Source organism: Triticum aestivum, chromosome 3B (assembly GCF_018294505.1).
Source record: "Triticum aestivum cultivar Chinese Spring chromosome 3B, IWGSC CS RefSeq v2.1, whole genome shotgun sequence".
In the NCBI taxonomy this organism is placed as follows: Eukaryota; Viridiplantae; Streptophyta; class Magnoliopsida; order Poales; family Poaceae; genus Triticum; species Triticum aestivum.
In genome coordinates this window covers 187,627,475-187,651,570 of record NC_057801.1, presented here as the reverse complement: position 1 = coordinate 187,651,570, position 24,096 = coordinate 187,627,475, and the positions used below count along the sequence as shown (strand labels likewise).

General features: G+C 45.8%; 1 protein-coding gene across 1 annotated transcript; it reads left to right on the top strand.

Annotated features, from left to right (window-relative positions):
* The first annotated feature begins 616 nt into the window (after positions 1-616).
* LOC123065197 (uncharacterized) lies at positions 617-1,491 on the top strand. The gene has a single exon (XM_044488545.1). The coding sequence runs from the start codon at positions 758-760 to the stop codon at positions 1,022-1,024; it is 267 nt and encodes an 88-aa protein (XP_044344480.1). The 5' UTR covers positions 617-757; the 3' UTR covers positions 1,025-1,491.
* The last annotated feature ends 22,605 nt before the right edge of the window (positions 1,492-24,096 follow it).

Below are 24,096 nucleotides of genomic sequence, written 5' to 3'. Positions count from 1 at the left end.
CAAACACATGAATTGAATGGTTCAATCCCAAAAAAATTGAATGGTCCCAACCCATTCATACGACACCTTCAACCAAACGCATCCTAAGATGGGCGAGAGACGCGAGGAGAGGTCAGGCATCACGTGAAACACCACACTTGTAAACCCTCGCAACGCCCGTCAGATCGATCGTCTGATTCGAGCCAGAGTCGTGCCTGGCCGGCTTAATTAAACCAGCAAACCCCAGCCGCCAGTCCAAAACACGGGCCTGCTATGCTGTGCTGGTTCCCCATTTCTGCCACTTTTCCCCGCGCGCCGCGTGCAGTTGGCGCGCAGTTGGCGCGCAGCACAGACAAGGCTTCGCAAGTTCGCAACGGACGACGCAGGGAGTCGTTGACCTGCATGTGCATGCACGGCACACGGGTGTCAACTGACAAGGCACGGGCGTGGGACGTCCGCCGTCCACGCACGCCGCGCCTGCCAACTGCCCCTTCCAACCGGGCCAAGCCAGCCATTGCCCGCTCGCGGCTCGCACACGTACACGGCCAGCACACAGCACGCCGGCCGGACACACGGGCCACAAAGTTATAGCTGGCTCAGCTGCATTCCTCGTGATTAACTAACCAAAGCCCTCCGGCGTGATATTTCCTATGCCGCGCGCGGCCGGAGCTACCTATAAAAGGCGATTGCCTGTGTGGTGTGACTCTGTGGTGCAGCACAGTCACACCACACACTACCACCACGCACAAATCGTCCTAGCTTGATCTCAAGGGCGGCCATGGAGACGATGGCGGCGAACGGCGGTGGCAAGGGCAGGGCGGCGGCGAGGTACGGGGACAGGGAGCAGCAGGGCGCGGGGTGCGGAGGCGCGCGCCGCTTCCAGATGCCGCTGCACTACCCGAGGTACACCAGGGACAACTACGAGGCCATGCCCGAGTGGCAGCTCGACCGCCTCCTCTCCGACTACGGCCTCCCCGTCCACGGCAACGTCAATCAGAAGCGCAGCTTTGCCATGGGCGCCTTCCTCTGGGGCGCCGGAAACTGATCTGCCGACCGGCCGTACGTCTAATCTTCTCCCTCCACCGTGGAGCAGACGAGCAGTGCTAATCAATCATTCATGAGTCATGACTCACCTACGATGGACCTGAGAGATACTCCCTCTCTTCCAAAATAGATAACCCAACTTTGTACTAATTTTTATACAAAGTTAGGTTATTTATTTTGAAACGGAGAAAGTAGTATTATCCACATACGCAGAGATCGAATAGCTAGCTACTCCTCCTGTCCCAAAATATAAGAACGTTTTTGACAGTAGTATAGTATTATAAACGTTCTTATATTTTGAGATGGAGGGAGTAGCTACCAAGTTGATATGACATGGCATATACTATATGTGTTTGTATGCTAATTTGGACTAGTTGATCGTTTGAATTTCTAGCTAGCTACGGTGGTGTGGTTACTGATGTGTGAAACTGGGAATTGCGTATGTCTTAATAAACTTCTTAATGTACAGCTAGTACAAAGTTATTTTAAAACTGAATCATCTATTTTAAAACGGAGAAAATATAATATTGCTCTATGTGTAGCTAGTTGTGTTTGAGAGTGCAGCATAACATGTGTGTGAGGGCATCTTCAGCCGCGCACCCAACAGGCCTCCCCAGGCCACTTTTTCGGCGCCGGCGCCAAAAAAACGGCCCAGTCGCGCCCCTAGGACGCCGAAAATCGCCGGTTCGGACCTTTTTTTCGCCCGGCGGTCACAGGCCGAACCCGGCACGCTGGGGAGCCGTTGGGGGCTCCGGCGCTAGGGAAAAGCACGCCTGGCCCACACCGACAGGGGAAAAGTCAAGGTTTTCTTCCCCCGACTCGCCTCGCACCCCCCGCGCCCTCGGCCACCACTAGCTATATCCCGGCGACGGCCGCCGGCCTACTCCGCTAGATAGCCATTCCCCACCGGAAAATAGCAGCGCTTCGCCGCGGCAGCCCCTCCCGCAGCAACCGGGCATTTCCGGCCGCCGAGGCGCGGTTTAACGGCGGGTACACGCCCACCGAGCGCAAGGTGTTTCTACAAGTTCTGTCAGGCAGTGGTGGCAGTGTTTGGGCCACAATACTTGAGAACACCCAATGAGGAAGACACTGCTCGGATCCTAGCCCAGAATGCAGCAAGAGGATTTCCTGGGATGCTTGGAAGCATCGACTGCATGCATTGAAAATGGAAGAACTGCCCATTTGGTTGACAGGGGATGTACAAAGGCGCCAAAAGCGGTTGCAGTGTGGTGCTTGAGGCGGTAGCCACACAGGACCTCTGGATTTGGCACTCCTTCTTTGGTATGCCAGGAACTCACAATGACATCAACGTGCTGCAGCGCTCTCCTGTTTTTGCCAAGCTCGTTGAGGGCCATTCTCCTCCGGTGAACTTCGAGATCAATGGGCACCAATACAACAAGGGGTACTATCTAGCTGACGGCATCTATCCGAGATGGTCGACATTTGTGAAGACGATCTCAAACCCTGTGGCAGGAGGCAAGAACGCCTGGTTTGCGAAGCTTCAGGAGGCTTGCAGGAAGGATGTTGAGCAGGCATTTGGTGTGCTCCAATCTTGATTCGCTGTTGTTCGGTACCCCGCTCAGACCTGGTCGAAAGATCAAATGTGGGAGATCATGACTTGCTGTGTCATCTTGCACAACATGATCATCGAGAGCGAGCAAGAAGACCCAGTGTTTGACACTGAACCATACTACAGGCAGGGTCCTCTAGCCGAAGTTGATCACCAGCTACCGGCAACTTGGATTGCCTATCTCAGTATGCGTCAGGAGATCCGAGACCCACAGGTGCATCATCAACTGCAGAAAGATCTGATTGAGCACCTATGGAGGCTCAAGGGGGACGCCGCGTGATGAAATACGAGTTTTTATTTGTTGAACTATATAATTTGTATTGAACTACTTGTTGTTGTAGTATTTTGTTGAAGTATTTGATTTTTCTGTGATGAAATATGTGATAAGGAATAATTGTGTTGATAATTGAACGCCGAGACACGGCGAAACCACGCCGAATATGGGCCTATTCTCGCCCATATGGACCGTTTATTCGCTGAAATTGGGCTGCAAAGTGGGCCAATTTTGGCGCCTGGGGGCGAGCTGGGGGCGACGACTGGGCGCAAAACCGCCCCAGCACCGAGTGTATCGCCGGCTCGCCCCTAGGGGGCGATTTGTATGCGTCCTGGGGGGCCAACGGCTGGGGATGCCCTGACCTATCTGTACTACTCCCTCTGTCCTGAATACAATATCATTTTTTAAGCTATGCTCATCTTGTGATACCTGAATTAATAATTAAGGGCTCCCCGCCGGCTGATCCGGAGGTTTTCGTGAGCAAAACGATTGTTCCTGAGGCGCTGAGACCAAATGAAAAATAGGGCCCCAAATTTTAGAAAAAGAAAACATATTACTAAAGCATACTTTCGTATAACTATAAAACATACTATTACTAATGCATCATTCGAGTTCAGGGCTCATTTGCTATATTTAAAGCTTTTAAGTGCATTTCTAGGTGTTTCATGGATATAATTCATTTTTGTAGTGCGGGTACATGAAACAGTGCACAAAAATGGTTTGAAAAATATATTTAGGCTCTTGAGTATATTTGTATGACATATGCAAGAAATGAATAGAAATTTCAAAGATCTCTGTCTCGAGAGTCAACCACAAACATGGAATTCATTGATTTTGGTAATTCTAGAAAATGTAAATGAAGTCTAAAAAACATGAAACTTGGAATGATGTCATGACAAGACCTCAGTATTCTACGTAAAAATTTGAGATGGTTCAAGAAAGTTTTCATGTGCGCTGCTTAGAAACCGAACCATCTCTCAAGAAGCATCGTGGTTTCGAGAGTGAATGCGATAGGTATGAAGGCAAGTTGACATTTTCTTCATCTTCGACCTTATAATTTTTTACACACTCAACATGCATCATAGAATCCTTGATGTTAAATTTTGGCACTTTTCAAAGCTCATTCGCTATATCTAAGTCATTATGTGCATTTCTAGGCATTTAATGGATACAATTCAAATTTGGACTACAATTACATGAAATAGTGCACTGAATGGTTGTAACAAAATCATATCTAGGGTCTTGAGTATATTCTAATGAATTCTACAAGAAATTGAAATAGATTTCAAAGATCGCTATGGCAAGAGTCAACCACAAACATGGAGTTCAATGATTTTAAATTCGGGAAAATATAAATGAAGTCTGAAAAACATGAAATTTGGCATGGTGTCATGATATACCCTAACTATATTGCAGTAAAAAGTTTGGAAGGTTTCACATAATTTTTCATGTACACTACTTATAAACCCAACCATCTCCGAGGAAGAATCGTGGTTTCAAGAGTGAATGTGATATGTTTGAAGGCAAATTGGCATTTCCTTCACCGTTTGACCTTAAAGAAAATCTTCACTTAACATACATTTAAGAATCCTCCATGTTAAAATTTGGCACTTTTCAATGCTCACTTGCTCTGTTTAAGTCATTAAGCGCATTTCTAGTCATTGAATATATTTAATTCAAATTTGAATTGCGACTACATGATATACTGCACAAAAATGGTCAAAAACATATTTCGGGTCTTGGTTATATTTGTATGACTTATATAAGAAAATGAAAGAAATTTCAAAGATCTCTATGGCAAGAGTCAACAACAAACATGGAGTTTGTTTGTTTTTTAATTCTAAAATGTAAATGGGGTTTCAAAAGCATAAACCTGGCATTGTGTGGTAAAATTTTGAGAATGTTTAAGAAAAGTTGTCATGTACACTGCTTAGAAAATGAACCATCTCAGAGAAAGGATCGTGGTTTTGAGAGGGAATGCGTCAAGTTTTTGAAGGAGAATTGGCATTTCCTTCATCCTTTGACCTTGCTTTTTTTTCTACACTCAACATACACTATAGAATCATTCATTTTCAAAATTGGCATTTTGTAGGGTTCTTTTGCTATATTTAAATTATCAATTCTATTTCTAGGAATTTAATAGATATAATTCAAATTTGAACTACGAGTACATGAAACAGTGCACAAAAATGGTCTGAAAATATATTATTTAGGGTCTTGTGTACATTTGTATTCCTTATCCAAGAAATGAAAAAGAAATTTGAAAGATATCTATGACAAGAGTCAACGACAAACATTGTGTTTATTGTTTTTTAATTCTAGAAAATATATGTAAAGTCTGCAAAGCATGGAAAATGCATTAATACCAAAATTCAAAATTTGGAAGATAATGTAGTACGTTCCACAGGTATCTTTTTGGGGTCATGTTAGATAATGTTTTTTGAAGCACTACATAAATGTTCATCTCATGTTTTTAGAGGACTCACATGAAACAAAACAAAATTAATGTATTTTTGAAGAAGTCCATATGTTTGCAAAAATTACATGTATTTCAGAACACTAGGTACTAGTCCATTTGTAGGATCGAAAGTATGTCTAGAGGGGGTGATTAGACTACTTGACCAATTAAAAATCTATAATTTTCCTAATTTTAGTTGTTGGCAGATTTTAGCAATTATGACAAGTCAAGCTCTCAATCTACACATGCAATTCTAAGAGTATAGCAGCGGAAAGTAAAACATTGCATTGACAGTAAAGGGAAGGGTTTGAAGAAGGCAAACACAATGGAGACACAAAGATTTTGGGCATGGTTCCGATAGGTGGTTGTCGGTGTCAAAATCGGCGGATCTCGGGTAGGGGGTCCCGAACTATGCGTCTAAGGCTAATGGTAATAGGAGGCTGGGGACACGATGTTTACCCAGGTTCGGGCCCTCTCGATGGAGGTAATACCCTACTTCCTGCTTTATTGATCTTGATGATATGAGTATTACAAGAGTTGATCTACCACAAGATCGTAGAGGCTAAACCCTAGAAGCTAGCCTATGATTCTGATTGTTGTTGTCCTACGGACTAAACCCTCCAGTTTATATAGACGTCGGAGGGGGCTAGGGTTACGCCAAGTCGGTTACAGAGAAGGAGATCTACATATCTGAATCGCCAAGCTTGCCTTCCACGCAAAGGAGAGTCCCATCCGGACACGGGACGAAGTCTTCAATCTTGTATCTTCATAGTCCAACAGTCCGGCCAAAGTATATAGTCCGGCTGTCCGGATACCCCCTATCTAGGACTCCCTCAGTAACCCCTGAACCAGGCTTTAATGACGATGAGTCCGGCACGCAGATTGTCTTCGGCATTGCAAGGCAGGTTCCATCTCCGAATACTCCATAGAAGATTTTGAACACAAGGATTGTGTCCGGCTCTGCAAAACAAATTTCACATACCACCATAGAGAGAATAATATTCCACAAATCTAATGTGCTGACAACCTTTTATAGTGTGACATCACGCCACGGCTCGGTCATTATTCGAACCATTTTTCACAACCGGCTACCGCACATATTGCGAGGCGGTTTCCTTGGCACGTCTTGTCGAAGCAGAGATCGTGTCCCCTTATTGCGGGATTCTCATCAATACGGGTATGGGTAACCCAACCGCGCCATCAATCTTGGCGCTTGGAAAATAAGCGATTTTGATAGGCAAGTGGGAAGGCGCACAGTTTCTACTGCCTTTATAAAGAGATAGGGATCTCCCGTTTTCTCCTACGCCTTCTTCCTCCCTTACTCATCCATTCTCGCACCCTTGAGCTCTAGCCCAAGTTCTCACCTTCTCCGTAAAGCCATTCACGATATGTCCGGAGCGGGAGGCAAGTGGATGGCCTCCTCCGTCACAGAGGAGGACATTACGAAGCTTCGGGAGGCCGGATACCTTGCCGCAAACATCGCGCACAGGCTTCCGGCGGAGGGACAGATCACCCTCACTCCAAAACCTCGGGAAAGAGTAGTGTTCCTCTCTCATTTCGTCCGCGGACTGGGTTTTCCACTTCACCCATTTGTCCGCGGGCTCATGTTTTACTATGGGTTAGATTTTCATGATCTGGCCCCAAATTTTGTCCTCAACATCTTGGCGTTTATCGTCGTGTGCGAGGCCTTTCTCCGCATCAAGCCCCACTTCGGCCTGTGGCTAAATATCTTCAACGTGAAGCCAAAGATAGTGAGCGGCCAGCAAGCGGAGTGCGGAGGCGCCATGGTGGGCAAGATGCCCAACGTTACCTGGCTTGAAGGCTCCTTCATGGAGACCGTGAAGGGGTGGCAATCGGGGTGGTTCTACATCACCGAGCCACACGACGCCAACTAGGTGACAGCCCCCAAATTTCAATCCGGCATCCCCACGCGGCTCACCTCCTAGGAAAAGAAGGGCCTGGCCTAGGGTGTACCTGCGGAGCTGACCGGACTCCAAAACTGCATCAAAAATATGATAGACAAGAAGATCAAGCTTGTCAACATGGTCCAGGTCATGCTCTTCCGCCGGATCCTCCCGTGTCAAAGACGGGCGTGTAATATGTGGGAGTTTGATCCGGCCGAACACTAGACGCTGCGAGAGCTCTTCAACACGACACATAAAGACGTCTGGAAGGTGTTGTTCAAGGCCGCCGAAGTACCTCCTCCCACTTTCGAGGACCGCGGACTCAGCGCAAAGCACCCTGCCAATCCGGTAAGCTCTCTAAATATGACAAGATGTGCTTTTCCCAGTATATTTGTGGGAGGATTTTAAGCCACCACACTGACCAAACAGGACTATGTGGCGACGGCGGAGCGGATCGACTGTCCGGCTCCGCTACCTGAAGATCCAACAACCGCACTCCTGACGGAGATGCTGGTTCCGGCGCCTTATGAGGTGCCGAAGAAGAAGGCCAAGACGGCGTCCATGGGGACCAGGAAAGGCCTCCGGCACCGGGCCGTAATAGACTCGTCGTCCGAGGACGCTAAGGCAGATTCCTCCCATAAAGGCGGGGAGGAAGCAGAAATCCCCCCTCCCCGAACCGGGGAGGAGAAGAAGAGAAAAGCCGCCCCATAGGGGGAGGCTAGGACGCCCAAGAAGGGAAAGACATTCCTTCCGGACTACTCCACCACGGCCGCCTACAGTGACGAGGAGTGTTTGCCCAGGGCCAAGCCCCTGGCGAAATCGTAAGTATTCGTACCCCACAGTACGTTTAACGCGTCTTAGCTTCATTGTTTGTTATAACGCCGAGCTCTCATGTGTAGTCTGGCCAAGTCCAACCTCGAGGTATCCTCTTCGGATGGGTCCTTGAGTGAGTCGGAGATGAATAGCTATTCACTCCCGACGGCCACCTCCCCGTGGCTCGCGGATGACACCGAGGTGTTGTCCCAGAGGATACCGGAACAGGGGGCGACGGTTCTGGAGACGCCCCAAGGCGAAATCCCAGACGCCGGGCACATGGGGGGTAAGATCCCCTTGGATTATGCTGACGGGAGCCGCAACAAGTCCGGCTCCCAGCCGGATACTGCGCCGGAACCTCCAATGGTTCCGGATTCAAGTAGGCAGCCCCTCGCTAAGGAGGGCGAGCTGTCAGTGCCGATAACCTCTGTACAACCGGAGTCATCTGATAACTTGCTGGAAGTGCTTCGCGGCGCTTCCATTGACGAAGAGCACCATACTCTTATGAGTGCGGTGATTAAGAAGGTTCGGTCTGTCAAAAGCGGATTGACCGAAGCCTGCGCCAGCCTCCTAATAGGCTTTGAGGTAAGTAAAGAAGGTGTAAGAAAATATCACCTGATAGACAGTAGCCCCTGATACTCTGTTTGGTGTTCGGAAAGAAAAGCCAAACGGAGGGTCAATTATTATCCGCAAGAGTCTAACATAAACATTCTATGTGAATAGGCGTTGCTGCTGGTTGCTGCCGCCCGCACTGCCGAGGTCGCCGGACTGAAGCGGGACCTAGGGCGGGCCGAAGAAGAGCTCGGCCTCGTGAAGAGGCAGCTCCAGGAGAACAAAGGTAAGTGATACCCCGTCCGTATATAATATAAAGGAAAAAAATCATGGATGCTAACAGAAGCATCATGAATTTTATAGGGGCTACGACCGAAGTGGCGGCCCTGAAGAAAGCACTGTCCGAGGCCGAAGACAAGGCGGCCAAGGAGAGCACTGATACGTCTCCAACGTATCTATAATTTTTGATTGTTCCATGCTATTATATTACCCCTTTTGGATGTTTATGGGCTTTATTCTACACATTTATATCATTTTTGGGACTAACCTACTAACCGGAGGCCCAACCCATATTGCTGTTTTTTTTGCTTATTTCTGTATTTTGAAGAAAAGGAATATCAAACGGAGTCCAAACGGAATGAAACCTTTGGGAGCGTTATTTTTGGAACAAATCTGATCCAGAGAGCCTGGAGTGCAAGTCAAGAAAGCTCCGAGGGCCCCACGAGATAGGAGGGCGCCCCCCCCCCCCTGTAGGGCGCGCCCCTATCTCGTGGGCCCCTCGGGCATCCACCGACGTACTTCTTCCTCCTATATATGTCCACGGACCCCGAAAACATCCAGGAGCACCACGAAACACAATTTCCACTGCCGTAACCTTCTGTATCCGTGAGATCCCATCTTGGAGCCTTCGCTGGCACTCTGCCGGAGGGGGAATCGATCACGGAGGGCTTCTACATCAACACCATAGCCTCTCCGATGAGTTGTGAGTAGTTTACCACATACCTATAGGTCCATAGTTATTATCTAGATGGATTCTTCTCTCTTTTTGGATCACAATACAATGTTCTCCCCCTCTCTTGTGGAGATCTATTCGATGTAATCTCTTTTTGTGGTGTGTTTGTCGAGATCCGATGAATTGTGGGTTTATGATCAAGTTTATCTATGAATAATATTGGAATCTTCTCTGAATTCTTTTATGTATGATTGAGTTATCTTTACAAGTCTCTTCGAATTATCAGTTTGGTTTGGCCTACTAGATTGATCTTTCTTGCCATGGGAGAAGTGTTTAGCTTTGGGTTCAATCTTGCGGTGATCTTACCCAGTGACATAAAGGGTTGCAAGACACGTATTGTATTGTTTCCATCGAGGATAACAAGATGGGGTTTATATCATATTGCATGAGTTTATCCCTCTACATCATGTCATCTTGCTTAATGCGTTACTCTGTTCTTATGAACTTAATACTCTAGATGCAGGCATGAGTCGGTCGATGTGTGGAGTAATAGTAGTAGATGCAGGCAGGAGTCGGTCTACTTGTTATGGACGTGATGCCTATATACATGATCATGCCTAGATAACGTCATAATTATTCGCTTTTTCTATCAATTGCTTGACAGTAATTTGTTCACCCACCGTAATACTTATGCTATCTCGAGAGAAGCCTCTAGTGAAACCTATGGCCCCCGGGTCTATCTCTTATCATATTTGCTTTCAATCTACTTTTATTTGCATCTTTATTTTCTGCATCTATATTATAAAATACCAAAAATATATTTATCTTATCATACTTTCTCTATCATATCTCAATTTTGTAAGTGACCGTGAAGGGATTGACAACCCCTTTATTGTGTTGGTTGCGAGTTCTCAGTTTGTTTGTGTAGGTGCGTGGGACTTTTGAGGAGCCTCCTACTGGATTGATACCTTGGTTCTCAAAACTGAGGGAAATACTTACGCTACACTTTGCTGCATCACCCTCTCCTCTTCGGGGAAACCAACGCTAGCTCAAGACGTAGCAAGAAGGATTTCTGGCGCCGTTGCTGGGGAGGTCTTCGCTCAAGTCAAGACATACGAAGTACCCATCACAAACCTATCTCCCTCGCATTTACATTATTTGCTTCTCGTTTTCCTCTCCCCCACTTCACCCTTGCCGTTTTATTCGCCTTCTCCTTCCCAATCTCCTCCTCTCTTTTCCGCTTGCCTTCCCTTTGCCATGGCCGAGTCAAAAAGAACTAAGGGTTTTCTCCCAAACTCTAGTGCCTTGGACAACCCATCTACCCTCTCTAAGCTCATGAACAATGACAATATAAGACTCATCGGGGTCTCCAATGAGAGCTTGAACAATTTTGATGAGGACGACTCTGGAATTTTTCGTTATTTACTTGATGAGTCTTTAAAAGATGCTTGGGATATGTTATTAAGAATTCGGGCTAGCTATGTGCCACAATATCAAATTGAAGATTACTTAAAGAGTTTTTATGTGGGCTTGCCGGTTTCTTTTAAACAAGTTTTAGATTCTATTTTTGAAGGAAATTTTCTTGAAAGGGATGCGATAGATACTTATGAAAAGATGAAAACCATATTTGGGCACCCTTTGATGATAAGGTTGAATCAACTACTCTCTTGTGCTTTTATCAAAATGAAATTACCAAAGAGATGAAGTCTAGTTTGGAAGCAAACTTCCGTAACGTGATTAATCTTACTTCTTCCATTAATGGCCATGTGCTTACTTTGAATAGAAGATTGAATTCCATAGAAAGGAGATCCCCCTCATCAAGTGCCAAAGATGGCACTAGTTAGATCTATCCTTGCTTTTATGCCTAGCTAGGGGCGTTAAACGATAGCGCTAGTTGGGAGGAAACCCAATTTTTCTTTATGTTTTTTGTTTTTGCTCCTATTTAGGAATAAATCTTGCATCTACTATCTGTTTAGATGTGTTTTTATCTTTTAATTAGTGTTTGTGCCAAGTAGAACCTATAGGATAAACTATGATGATAGTTGATTTGATTCTGCTGAAAAACAGAAACTTTGCGCTCACGAGAAAAAATTCAATAAATCACAGAAACGTGATTTTGCATTGATTCTTGTTGATTCTGATAAATATACAAATTTTCCAGTACGTCCTATTTTGGTAGGATTTTTATACTTCCATAAGTTTGCGTTAGTGACAGATTGCTACAGACTGTTCTGTTTTTGACAGATTCTGTTTTTCGTGTGTTGTTTGCTTATTTCAATGCATCTATGGCTAATAAATTAGTTTATAAACCATAAGGAAGTTGGAATAAAGTAGGTTTAACACCAAAATAAATAAAGAATGAGTTCATTGCAGTACCTTATGTGATGGTTTTTTTTTCACTAACGGAGCTTATAGGATTTCCTGTTGAGTTTTGTGTTGTGAAGTTTTCAAGTTTTGGGTAAAGCCTTTATGGACTATGGAATAAAGGGTGGCAAGAGCCTAAGCTTGTGGATGCCCATGGCACCCCAAGATATTCAAGAGTATCCAAAAGCCTAAGCTTGGGGATGCCCCGGGAAGGCATCCCCTCTTTCGTCTTCGTTCATTGGTAACTTTACTTGGAGCTATATTTTTATTCACCACATGATATGTGTTTTGCTTGGAGCGTCGTGTATTATATTAGTCTTTGCTTGTTAGTTTACCACAATCATCCTTGCTGTAACACACCTTTTGGGAGAAGCCTATTTGATTAGAATTTGCTAGAATACTCTATGTGCTTCACTTATATCTTTTGAGCTTGATAGTTTTTGCTCTAGTGCTTCACTTATATCTTTTAGAGCACGACGGTGGTGTCTTAATTTTGAAGAAATTGCTAGTCTCTCATGCTTCACTTATATCATTTTGAGAGTCTTTTAGAACAGCATGGTATTTGCTTTTGTTACAAAGTTGGTCCTAGAATGATGAGCATCCAAGTTGGGTATAATAAAAACTATCATAGGAAGTGAATTGGATGCTATGATCAACTTGATACTTGATAATTGTTTTGAGATATGGAGGTAGTAATATTAAAGTCATGCTAGTTGGGTGATTATGAAGAATGCTTGTGTTGAAGTTTGTGATTCCCGTAGCATGCACGTATGGTGAACCGCTTTGTGATGAAGTTGGAGCACAATTTTATTTATTGATTGTCTTCCTTATGAGTGGCAGCCGGGGACGAGCGATGGTATTTTCCTACCAATCTATCCCCCTAGGAGCATGCGCGTAGTGCTTTGATTTTTGATGACCTCTAAATTTTTGCAACAAGTATATGAGTTCTTTTGATTAATGTTGAGTCCATGGATTATACGCACCCTTTCACCCTTCCACCATTGCTAGCCTCTCTTGTGTCGCGCAATTTTCGCCGGTACCATATACCCACCATACTCCTTCCTCAAAACAGCCACCATACCTACCTATTATGGCATTTCCATAGCCATTCCGAGATATATTGCCATGCAACTTTCCACCGTTCCGTTCATATGACACACATTACTTTTGTCATATTGCTCTTTGCATGATCATGTAGTTGACATCATATTTGTGGCAAGGTCACCTTCATAATTTTCATACATGTCACTCTTGAGTCATTGCATATCCCAGTACACCGCCGGAGGCATTCATATAGAGTCATATTTTGTTCTAGTTTTGAGTTGTAAATCCATAAAAGTGTGATGATCTTCATTATTAGAGCATTGTCCTCGTGAGGAAAGGATGATGAAGGCTATGATTCCCCCACAAGTCGGGATGAGACTTCGGACTTTACAAAAAAAGAAAAAAAGAGAAAAAAAAAGAGAAAGGCCAAAAAAGGCCAAAGAAAGAAAGAAAAAAAAGAAGAGAAAAATAAAAGGAAAATAAAATGAGAGAAAAAGAGAGAAGGGACAATGCTACTATCTCTTTTTCCACACTTGTGCTTCAAAATAGCACCATGATCTTCATGATAGAGAGTCTCATATGTTGTCACTTTCATATACTAGTGGGAATTTTTCATTATAGAACTTGTCTTGTATATTCCAATGATGGGCTTCCTAAAATGTGCCCTAGGTCTTTGTGAGCAAGCGAGTTGGATGCAGACCCACTTAGTTTCTTTTGTTGAGCTTTCATATATTTATAGCTCTAGTGCATCCGTTGCATGGCAATCCCTACTCACTCACATTGATATCTATTAATGGGCATCTCCATAGTCCGTTCATCCGCCTAGTTGATGTGAGACTATCTTCTCCTTTTTGTCTTCTCCACAACCACCATTCTATTCCACATATAGTGCTATGTCCATGTCTCACGCTCATGTATTTCGTGAAAGTTGAAAGAGTTTGAAATTATTAAAGTATGAAACAATTGCTTGGCTCGTCATCAGGGTTGTGCATGATTAAATATTTTGTGTGATGAAGATCGAGCAATAGCCAGACTATATGATTTTGTAGGGATAAATTTCTTTAGCCATGTTATTTTGAGAAGACATGATTACCTTGATTAGTATGCTTGAAGTATACTATTTCTTATGTCTTTATGAACTTTTATTTTGTATTATTTGGATCTGAACATTCGTGCCACAATGAAAGAAAATTACATTATGAATTATGCTAGGTAGCATTCCACATCAAAAATTCTCTTTTTATCATTTACCTACTCGAGGACGAGCAAGAATTAAGCTTGGGGATGCTTGATACGTCTCCAACGTATCTATAATTTTTGATTGTTCCATGCTATTATATTACCCCTTTTGGATGTTTATGGGCTTTATTCTACACATTTATATCATTTTTGGGACAAACCTACTAACCGGAGGCCCAACCCATATTGTTTTTTTTGCCTATTTTAGTATTTCGAAGAAAAGGAATATCAAACGGAGTCCAAACGGAATGAAACCTTCGAGAGCGTTATTTTTGGAACAAATCTGATCTGGAGAGCCTGGAGTGCAAGTCAAGAAAGCTCCGAGGGCCCCACGAGATAGGAGCCCCCCCCTGTAGGGGGCGTTCCCTGTCTCGTGGGCCCCTCGGGCGTCCACCAACGTACTTCTTCCTCCTATATATGTTCACGGACCCCAAAAACATCCAGGAGCACCACGAAACACAATTTCCACCGCCGTAACCTTCTGTATCCACGAGATCCCATCTTGGAGCCTTTGTCGGCACTCTGCCGGAGGGGGAATCGATCATAGAGGGCTTCTACATCAACGCCATAGCCTCTCCGATGAGTTGTGAGTAGTTTACCACAGACCTACGGGTCCATAGTTATTAGCTAGATGGCTTCTTCTCTCTTTTTGTATCTCAATACAATGTTCTCCCCCTCTCTTGTGGAGATCTATTTGATGTAATCTCTTGTTGCGGTGTGTTTGTCAAGATCCGATGAATTGTGGGTTTATGATCAAGTTTATCTATGAATAATATTGGAATCTTCTCTGAAGTCTTTTATGTATGATTGAGTTATCTTTACAAGTCTGTTCAAATTATCAGTTTGGTTTGGCCTACTAGATTGATCTTTCTTGCCATGGGAGAAGTGTTTAGCTTTGGGTTCAATCTTGCGGTGATCTTACCCAGTGACAGAAAGGGTTGCAAGACACGTATTGTATTGTTGCCATCGAGGATAACAAGATGGGGTTTATATTATATTGCATGAGTTTATCCCTCTACATCATGTCATCTTGCTTAATGTGTTGCTCTGTTCTTATGAACTTAATACTCTAGATGTAGGCAGGAGTCGGTCGATGTGTGGAGTAATAGTAGTAGATGCAGGCAGGAGTCGGTCTACTTGTTATGGACGTGATGCCTATATACATGATCATGCCTAGATAACATCATAATTATTCGCTTTTCTATCAATTGCTCGACAGTAATTTGTTCACCCACCGTAATACTTATGCTATCTCGAGAGAAGCCTCTAGTGAAACCTATGGCCCCCGGGTCTATCTCTTATCATATTTGCTTTCAATCTACTTTTATTTGCATCTTTATTTTCTGCATCTATATTATAAAATACCAAAAATATATTTATCTTATCATACTTTCTCTATCAGATCTCACTTTCGTAAGTGACCGTGAAGGGATTGACAACCCCTTTATTGCGTTGGTTGCGAGTTCTCAGTTTGTTTGTGTAAGTGCGTGGGACTTTTGAGGAGCCTCCTACTGGATTGATACCTTGGTTCTCAAAACTGAGGGAAATACTTACGCTACACTTTGCTGCATCACCCTCTCCTCTTCGGGGAAAACCATCGCTAGCTCAAGACGTAGCAAGCACCGAGCGTGAGAAACAGGAGGCTCGGGTTAATGAGGTACAGCAAGAGCTCCAGGAATTCGGCAAAAAGTTTGAGTCCTTGGAGCGTGACTTCAAGACGCAAGAGTCCGAGCTTGCGAAGGCCCTCCAGAGTGCGCAAGACGCCAAGGCCGAGGCCCAAAAGGACCTCCAGGAAATTCAGGCGGCCAAGAAGATAGCGGTGGGTAAGGCATTCATTATGCAGGGCAAGCATGTGGAGGAGACATTTCTTTTACTTACCCGAATTCAGAGCTCTCCAGAGGCATTTGCAGATCTTCCACGCAGCATATCGGATGCTACGGAGTTCTATCGTGCCGAAGAGGGGAGCTCGATGGAGAAGTTGTTCTGGTCCTAGTATGTCGGGGCTGAACATCCTATGCCCTTCAGTGACCAACTTAAGCAATTGGTCGAACTCCACAAGGTGGCCCAACTGGCCATGAAGGACTTCGTAGTCCGGTTGTGGCCTGGCGAGCCCCTGCCCGACAGCTACTTCGGCCTTATAAAGAGGATGGTAAATGCCTGTCCGCAGCTTGAAGTTATTAAGTGATCCGTCTGTATTGAGGGTGCCCACCGAGCCTTTGCCCGCGCGAAAGTGCACTGGCAAAATTGGATGCAGAGAAGCTGGTGAAGGAGGGACCGCCAGAGGGCAAGGCGCATCGCCACCCCGAGAAGTATTATGACGGTGTTATGAAAGGCGCCCACCTTGTGGCTGATGAATGTGCCAAGGATGTAATTTTTGAGTGAATGTACTCATGTCATCCTGTAATATGAAAACTAGTTCATGTGCGCTATATAACGCCTTTTGATTTAAAATATTACCTTCTGTGCGGCCGTTTATAAAATTCTGAAAGTTGGCCAGTCATCAGCTTCTGCCCCCGTGTAACTAGTACTGGGGTGTTCGTGGTAAACCCAAACACTCTTTATCCAAATTTTTGGTCCTTGAAGGAGGTGTTTAGCGTAGCAAACAAGGCAATCGGACTATGTGGCTTTATCACTCTCACTTAGCCATAGAAGTCTACAATTTTAAATTTCGGCGAAGCCCCTAGTATTCGGAAGGCCGAACTTGGGGCGCTATACATGCCTAAATCGGACAAGGACGATTCCTCGCCTGAAGCGGAAAAGATCTTTAAGGATTTAAGACCTCTCGAATAGCGACCAGCTCTCGCCGCATCATGACAGTTAGTTTTTGGCTTTCTCTACTGAGGTGCTCGTCCGGAAGAACCGGAACACAATCGCAGTAGTTCTCCCTACGCTACCTTAGTCGATATAGTGTAACGTAAGGTACCAAAACAAGGGAGGCGGGCAAACCCAACTATTCACCCAAGACATGATTCGGAGCTGATGCATATAGTGCTATAACTTCGGGGTACCGCACTGTCAAAAGTGTTCGGACTTTTCTTGCCGTGTTATGGGGTACATTGAAGCCCCTGGCGAATTAAACGTACCAAAGTGTACGGGTGCAATTTGTATTAAATAAGCAGTCGAGGGAAAATATTAAGAAAATGGTAATAAGCTGATGCTATGTACTTTCCCATTGTTATTTAAGTAATACGTCAAAGCGTATGTTTACAAGTAATGTAATAAGCAAAAAATAGGACTATTTGACATGTCCTATCCAAGGGCAGGCTGCGTGTGGGTATGTAAAACAGGTATAACAATCGTTAACATAGACCACCTGGGTATTCCTTTGTACGCAAAGCCTCTTGCCTCCTTGATTTTTCCTTCCCGTGACGAGTCCGATGATCAGGTTCTCTATGCGGGCTTCCCGAAAGTAGGGTCCTGAAAAGAAAGAATATGATAAAGGTATGCAGGTCTCGTGACGGTTGAGCCGTACTGTGGACCACATCGCCGTCGTGCCTCCGCTTATTCCCATGGTATTTTGAGTGTGTAATTGTGTATGCATGGCACAAATTTTGCCGCTTGACTGGGACTAGGACGTAGGCCGAATTGCTAGTAGAGCTCTTGGCGTGCCGAACAATCCTGTTGCAAAGTACTCTGGACTCGCTTGACGGTGTCCGGGATTTTTATCGCCGAGTTGGCGGTCTGCCGAAGAAAGTTGCTTTGTACTTCTGCTGCGAGGGCTGCAGTGTGCTCCTCCGTACGGAGAGAGCGGTCTGTGTTTCCATTGACTATTATAACCCCGCGAGGTCCTGGCATCTTGAGCTTGAGGTATGCATAGTGTGGTACCGCATTGAATCGAGCAAATGCGGTTCGTCCTAGTAGTGCATGATAGCCACTACCAAAGGGGACGATATTGAAGATTAACTCCTCGCATTGGAAGTTGTCCGAAGATCCGAAGACCACCTCCAGTGTTATTGAGCTCGTACAGCAGGCCTCTACACCTGGGATTACACCTTTAAAGGTGGTTTTGGTGGTTTGATCCTTGAAGGATCGATGCCCATTTTGCGCACTGTGTCTTGATAAAGCAGGTTCAGGCTGCTGCCACCGTCCATGAGGACTCACGTGAGGTGGAATCCATCAATGATTGGGTCGAGGACCAATGCGTCTGAACCGCCATGACAGATACTAGTAGGATGGTCCCTGCAATCAAAGGTGATCGGGCAGGATGAACATGGGTTGAACTTTGGGGCAACTGGCTCCATCACATAGACGTCCCTTAGTGCACGCTTCCGTCCCCGCTTGGGAATGTGAGTGGCATAGATGATGTTTACCGTTTTCACTTGGGGAGGAAATTTCTTCTGTCCCCCTGTCTTCGGCCGCCGAGGCTCCTCGTCATCCTCGCTATGCAGCCCCTTGTCCTTGTTTTCGGCATTCAACTAGCCAGCCTGTTTAAACATCCAGCATTCTCTGTTAGTGTGGTTGGCTAGTTTATCGGGGGTGCCGTGAATTTGACACGAGCGGTCGAGTATGCGGTCTAGACTGGATGATCCCGGATTGTTTCTTTTAAATGGCTTTTTCCACTGACCGGACTTGGAGCCACTGAATCCGGCATTAACTGCCGTGTCTTCAGTGTTGTCGCCATTGTTTTGATGCTTGTTTCTGTTGCGCCGTGGCTTGCCGTTGCTGTCGCGGATATCTGAAGTGCCGGAGTTTCTTGGCGTGATGCTACTACAAGCCAGCCAGTTGTCCTTGCCCGCGCAAAAGCGGGTCATGAGTGTCGTGAGGGCTGCCATGGACTTCGGCTTTTCTTGGCCGAGGTGTCAGGCGTGCCACTCATCACGGATGTTATGCTTAAAGGCCGCTAGGGCTTCGGCATCCGGACAGTCGACAATTTGGTTCTTTTTAGTTAGGAACCGAGTTCAGAATTTCCTGGCTGACTCTCCGGGCTATGGGGTTATGTGACTTAAGTCATCAGCGTCCGGCGGTCACACGTAAGTGCCCTGGAAGTTGTCAAGGAATGCGTCCTCCAGGTTTTCCCAACTGCCAATGGAGTTCATCGGCAGGCTATTCAGCCAATGTCGAGCTGGTCCTTTGAGCTTAAGGGGAAGATACTTGATAGCATGTAGATTATCACCATGGGCCATGTGAATGTGGAGAAGGAAATCTTCAATCCATACCGCGGGATCTGTTGTGCCATCGTATGATTCGATGTTTACGGTTTTAAACCCTTTTGGGAATTCGTGATCCATTACTTCATCTGTGAAGCAGAGGGGGTGTGCGGCGCCTCTATGCCGGGCTATGTCACGACGCAGTTCGAATGAGTCTGGTTTGTTGTGTTCGGCCCGGCCGGACTTGTTGCTAGTGTATCCGGCATGATGGCCATCATCACACATTGTGGCGCGCCCCCATGATCCGTAGATCGATCTTGACTGTCCTACTTTGTTTTCCAATATGTCTCGCAGGTCCCGCGTATTGCCCTAGGCGTTAGCGTTTTTGTTTGATGTGCGGCCGGGTGCAGGTGGTTGTTCGGGCTGATATGCAGCTTTCTCTCGGCAACGAGGTGGCCGGTCCGCCTTTTCCTGCGCTGGTATTGTAGGCTCTAGTGCCTCCTCTTCAAATTGAGGTAGCAACCTGCGCTTCGGGTAACTTTTGGTTGGGCGCTCAAGTCTGTATTCCTCGGCTGCCAGGACTTCAGGCCATCTGTCTGTTAGCAGACCTTGTTCAGCTTAGAGCTGCTGATGTTTCTTCTTCAGGCTTTTTGCAATGGCTATAAGCCGACACTTGAAGCGCTCCTGCTCGATGGGATCCTCAGGCACGATAAATTCATCGTCACCGAGGCTCACCTCGTCTTCGGAGAGAGGGATGTAATAGTCTTCCTCCAAGTCTCCGTCTGTTGCCTGTTCATCTGGGCTAACTTGCCCGTCGTCCTGCTCAGCCTGCTCGAAGTTAGGCTGATCGGGTTGTATTCATCGTTGGAACCATCCGGATTGCTATCGTCTCCTGTGCCGGCATTGCTGTGGCGGGGCTTAGAGCGGCACCGATGACGCCCATGCTTTGACTGCTTCCCTGAGGGATTATCCTCTGTTGCCTCTTCGCCATTGTTTTCTTTGGAGGTATCCACCATATATATATATATCATATGATGAGGTGGCTCTCCAGCGCCCAGTGGGCGGCGGTTCCTGTTCTTCTCCTACATCGTCGTCCATACCGACGATGTCTTCAAAGTCGAAGTCGAGCACGTTGGTTAAGTCATCGACAATGGCTATTAAGTGGGTGGTGGGTGGGTAACGAATTTCTTCGTCGTCCGCTTCCCACTCGAGCCGGACATAGTTCGGTCGTGAGTCTCCTGATAAAGAGAGAGACCTCATTGAATTTAGCACGTCACCCAAGGGAGAGTGTTGAAAGATATCCGCGGAGGTAAACTCCATGATCGGTGCCCATTCAGATTCGACAGGCATGGACACATGCAATCCGGAACCTGAGACCGGAGACAAATCCGGGGGTCCGGTGACACAGGTTTCCTTAGAGGTGGAGCCTGTGTTCGGCTCCAACGCTAATGGGTGTGCGGTCTCCGTGGTTGGGTCCATTCACCCGTCCTCGGATGGCGCAATCTGCTCCAGATTAAAGGCCGGAGCAGCTGCAGGTGCGATAGTCCGCATACCGTCCGAGGGCAGATCTAAGTCATGCACGTCGTGACTGTTCGGCCCTCCTGGTACAGGCTCGAATCCGTCGAAGATCAAGTCTCCGCGAATATCAGCGGTGTAGTTTAAGTTTCCAAATCGGACCTGATGGCCAGGGGCGTAGCTGTCGATCTGCTCCAGATGGCCAAGCGAGTTGGCCCGCAATGCGAAGCCGTCGAATACGAAGATCTGTCTGGGGAGAAAAGTCTCACCCTGGATCGCATCATTGCTGATGATTGAAGGAGCCATCGAGCCTTATAGCGACGACATAGTGGAACTCTCAATGAAAGCACCAATGTTGGTGTCAAAACCGGTGGATCTCGGCTAGGGGGTCCCGAACTGTGTGTCTAAGGCTAATGGTAACATGAGGCTAGGGACACGATGTTTACCCAGGTTCGGGCCCTCTGATGGAGGCAATACCCTACTTCCTACTTGATTGATCTTGATGATATGAGTATTACAAGAGTTGATCTACCACGAGATCGTAGAGGCTAAACCCTGGAAGCTAGCCTATGATTCTAATTGTTCTTGTCCTATGGACTAAACCCTCCGGTTTATATAGACACCGGAGGGGGCTAGGGTTACACCAAGTCGGTTACAGAGAAGGAGATCTACATATCCGAATCGTCAAGCTTGCCTTCCACGCAAAGGAGAGTCCCATCCGGATACGGGACGAAGTCTTCAATCTTGTATCTTCATAGTCCAACAGTCCGGCCAAAGTATATAGTCCGGCTGTCCGGATACCCCTTAATCTAGGACTCCCTCAGTGGTGCTATCATACATCCAGGTTTATGGAGACTTCAACCCACGAAGGATAACAGTTGCATGAGTCCATGGAGGGTTCCACCAACGAAGGGTCCACGAGGAAGCAACCTTGTCTGTCCCACCATGGCCATCGCCCATGAATGACTCACTCGGGTAGATCTTCATGAAGTAGGCGATCTCCTTGCCCTTAAAAACTTCTTGGTTCAACTCCACATCATAGAGGCTCCCAAGTGACACCTAACCAATCTAGGAGACATCACTCTCCAGGTAATAGATGGTGTGTTGATGATGAACACCTTGCTCTTGTGCTTCAAATGATAGTCTCCCCAACACTCAACTCTCTCTCATAGATTTGGATATGGAAGAAGAAGGATTTGAGTGGAAAACAACTTGGGAAAGGCTAGAAATCAAGGTTCAAATGGTTGGAATGGAAACTCTTGATCTCAACACATGAGTAGGTGGTTCTCTCTTGGAAAATGGATGATGGAAGCGTAGGCACATTCTGATGGCTCTCTTACAAATGAAGAGGGGGCGGAGAGCTATATATAGCCTCCACATTAAATCCAACCCTTACACGCTTTCCATCTCGGTGGCACCGATTCTGAAACTCGGCGGAACCGATCAGTACAAAAATATGAATGTTAGGAATCTCTATGGGACCGACTAGAACAACTCGATGGAACCGATGTGCTAGGGCTTAGGGAAAACCTCGTCTTGGTGGTGCCGATTGCAGCAAATTGGTGGGGCCAAAGTGAATCAATAAGGCAACAGAGAGTTGGTCAAGCCATGTCAGCGAGACCGATTGCAATTCTTGGTGAAACTGAAATAATTGCAACAAGCAACAGAGAGTTGGCAAGGCCATCTCGATGAGACCGAGATCCATATCAGTGTGACCGAATCGTTAGGGTTTCTAGCAGTGGCTATGTTAAATGAACTTGGTGGCTCCGGGTAGAAAGAATTGGTGGGGCTGAGTTTGGAATTTAGGTTTGGACATATTTGGAAGGAGAAAGTGGCTGAGGGTTTTGGAGCAATATCACTAAGAACTTTGAGCAAGTATACCATTAAGCAACACCTCATCCCCTTTTAATAGTATTGGCTTTCCTGTGGACTCAATGTGATCTTCACTAAATGAGAAATGACTAGTCTTGAGCTTTTGCCAATCTTTACCCTTATCATTTTGAAGGGGTTCCACATCCTCTTATCCTTGCCACGCCACTGTTGAACTCATCTGAAGTATTCTAGATGAAACTATTAGTCCAACAAGAAATATGTTGCCATTAATTACCAAAATCACCCAGGAAGGACTTCTGCTTTCACCCTCCATTTCTAAAGATAAGCCTTTTTAGATATTTCAATATGGAATACATACAGATGTATATAGACGTTTAGAGTGTAGATTCACTTATTTTGCTCTGTATATATTCCATATTAAAATCTCTAAAAAGGCTTATAGTTATGAATGAAGGGAGTAGTAACTATCTCCACATGTTAGAAAAGATAGTGAAAAAGTACATGTATTTCAGAAAGGAAAAAACATAGACATGCATTGAGCACGATGAGCCTACCTCCTAAGGCCGAATATCTCCCATGCGAAGGTTCCACCCTAGTTGCGACCTTATCCGCTAGTGGGTCGAAGTCCGTGATCCTAAGCTCCCTTGGGGGCGTTTGGTTCACAGGCGAGGTTGACTTGGCTAAGGATATTGTTAACCACCTTGTTGGCGATGGCTAATTTTTGTTGTTTGGTTGCGAAGAATTAGATGAGATGGATAACCACTTCTTATGTTTGGTAGGAAGGATGAAAGGTGGCTATGGATGGTCATTAGTTTTTTTCCTTATATTGTTCATCTAGAATGCAAAATTAAAGCTGATCGCTATGAACCAAATATTATGCTACTTCTTATCAACGGCTCAATGTTTCCAGTAGTGTTCACATGTGCCATCTGCAGAGAAAACTAGAGATGAAAAACTGTCACATACAGAGAGAGAGAGAGAGAGAGAGAGAGAACAGATAGGCAAGCTATCATTCCCCACCACCGGATATCTTCTTGTTCCCCACCGCCGGAAGTCTTCCCATCTGTGTAACATGTGTTCGCTAGAACATCTCTGGTGATTTTTGTTCCCCACTGCCGTTGCTCCCTATTCCCCGCCGCCACCGGAGCTCCCTATTCCCTGCCAGCCATGGTCACAACAATCCGCCAGGAGAGAGAGGGGGGAGGGAGGCAAGGAGAGAGAGGGGTATTGATGGAGGGAGAAGCCATGGCTGAGCGCCAAGCAGTCCACGGTGTGCACAACCGCCGTTGTTGGGTGTGTGTGAAAGTGCGACTATTCCCCGAGTGGTTTTGGTAATTCATAACAACATATAGATCATTGAACTAATATCCATTCAACATAAATATTTCGGGATGTTCAATGATTGGCATGGCATGGACTAGAGATGTGGACCCCTCAAAATGTTAAGGATAAAGATTGGCAAAAGCTC

What these genes read in the sequence shown, in the direction of transcription:
- LOC123065197 (XM_044488545.1), top strand. Translation starts at nt 758, where the DNA reads ATGGAGACGATGGCGGCGAACGGCGGTGGCAAGGGCAGGGCGGCGGCG.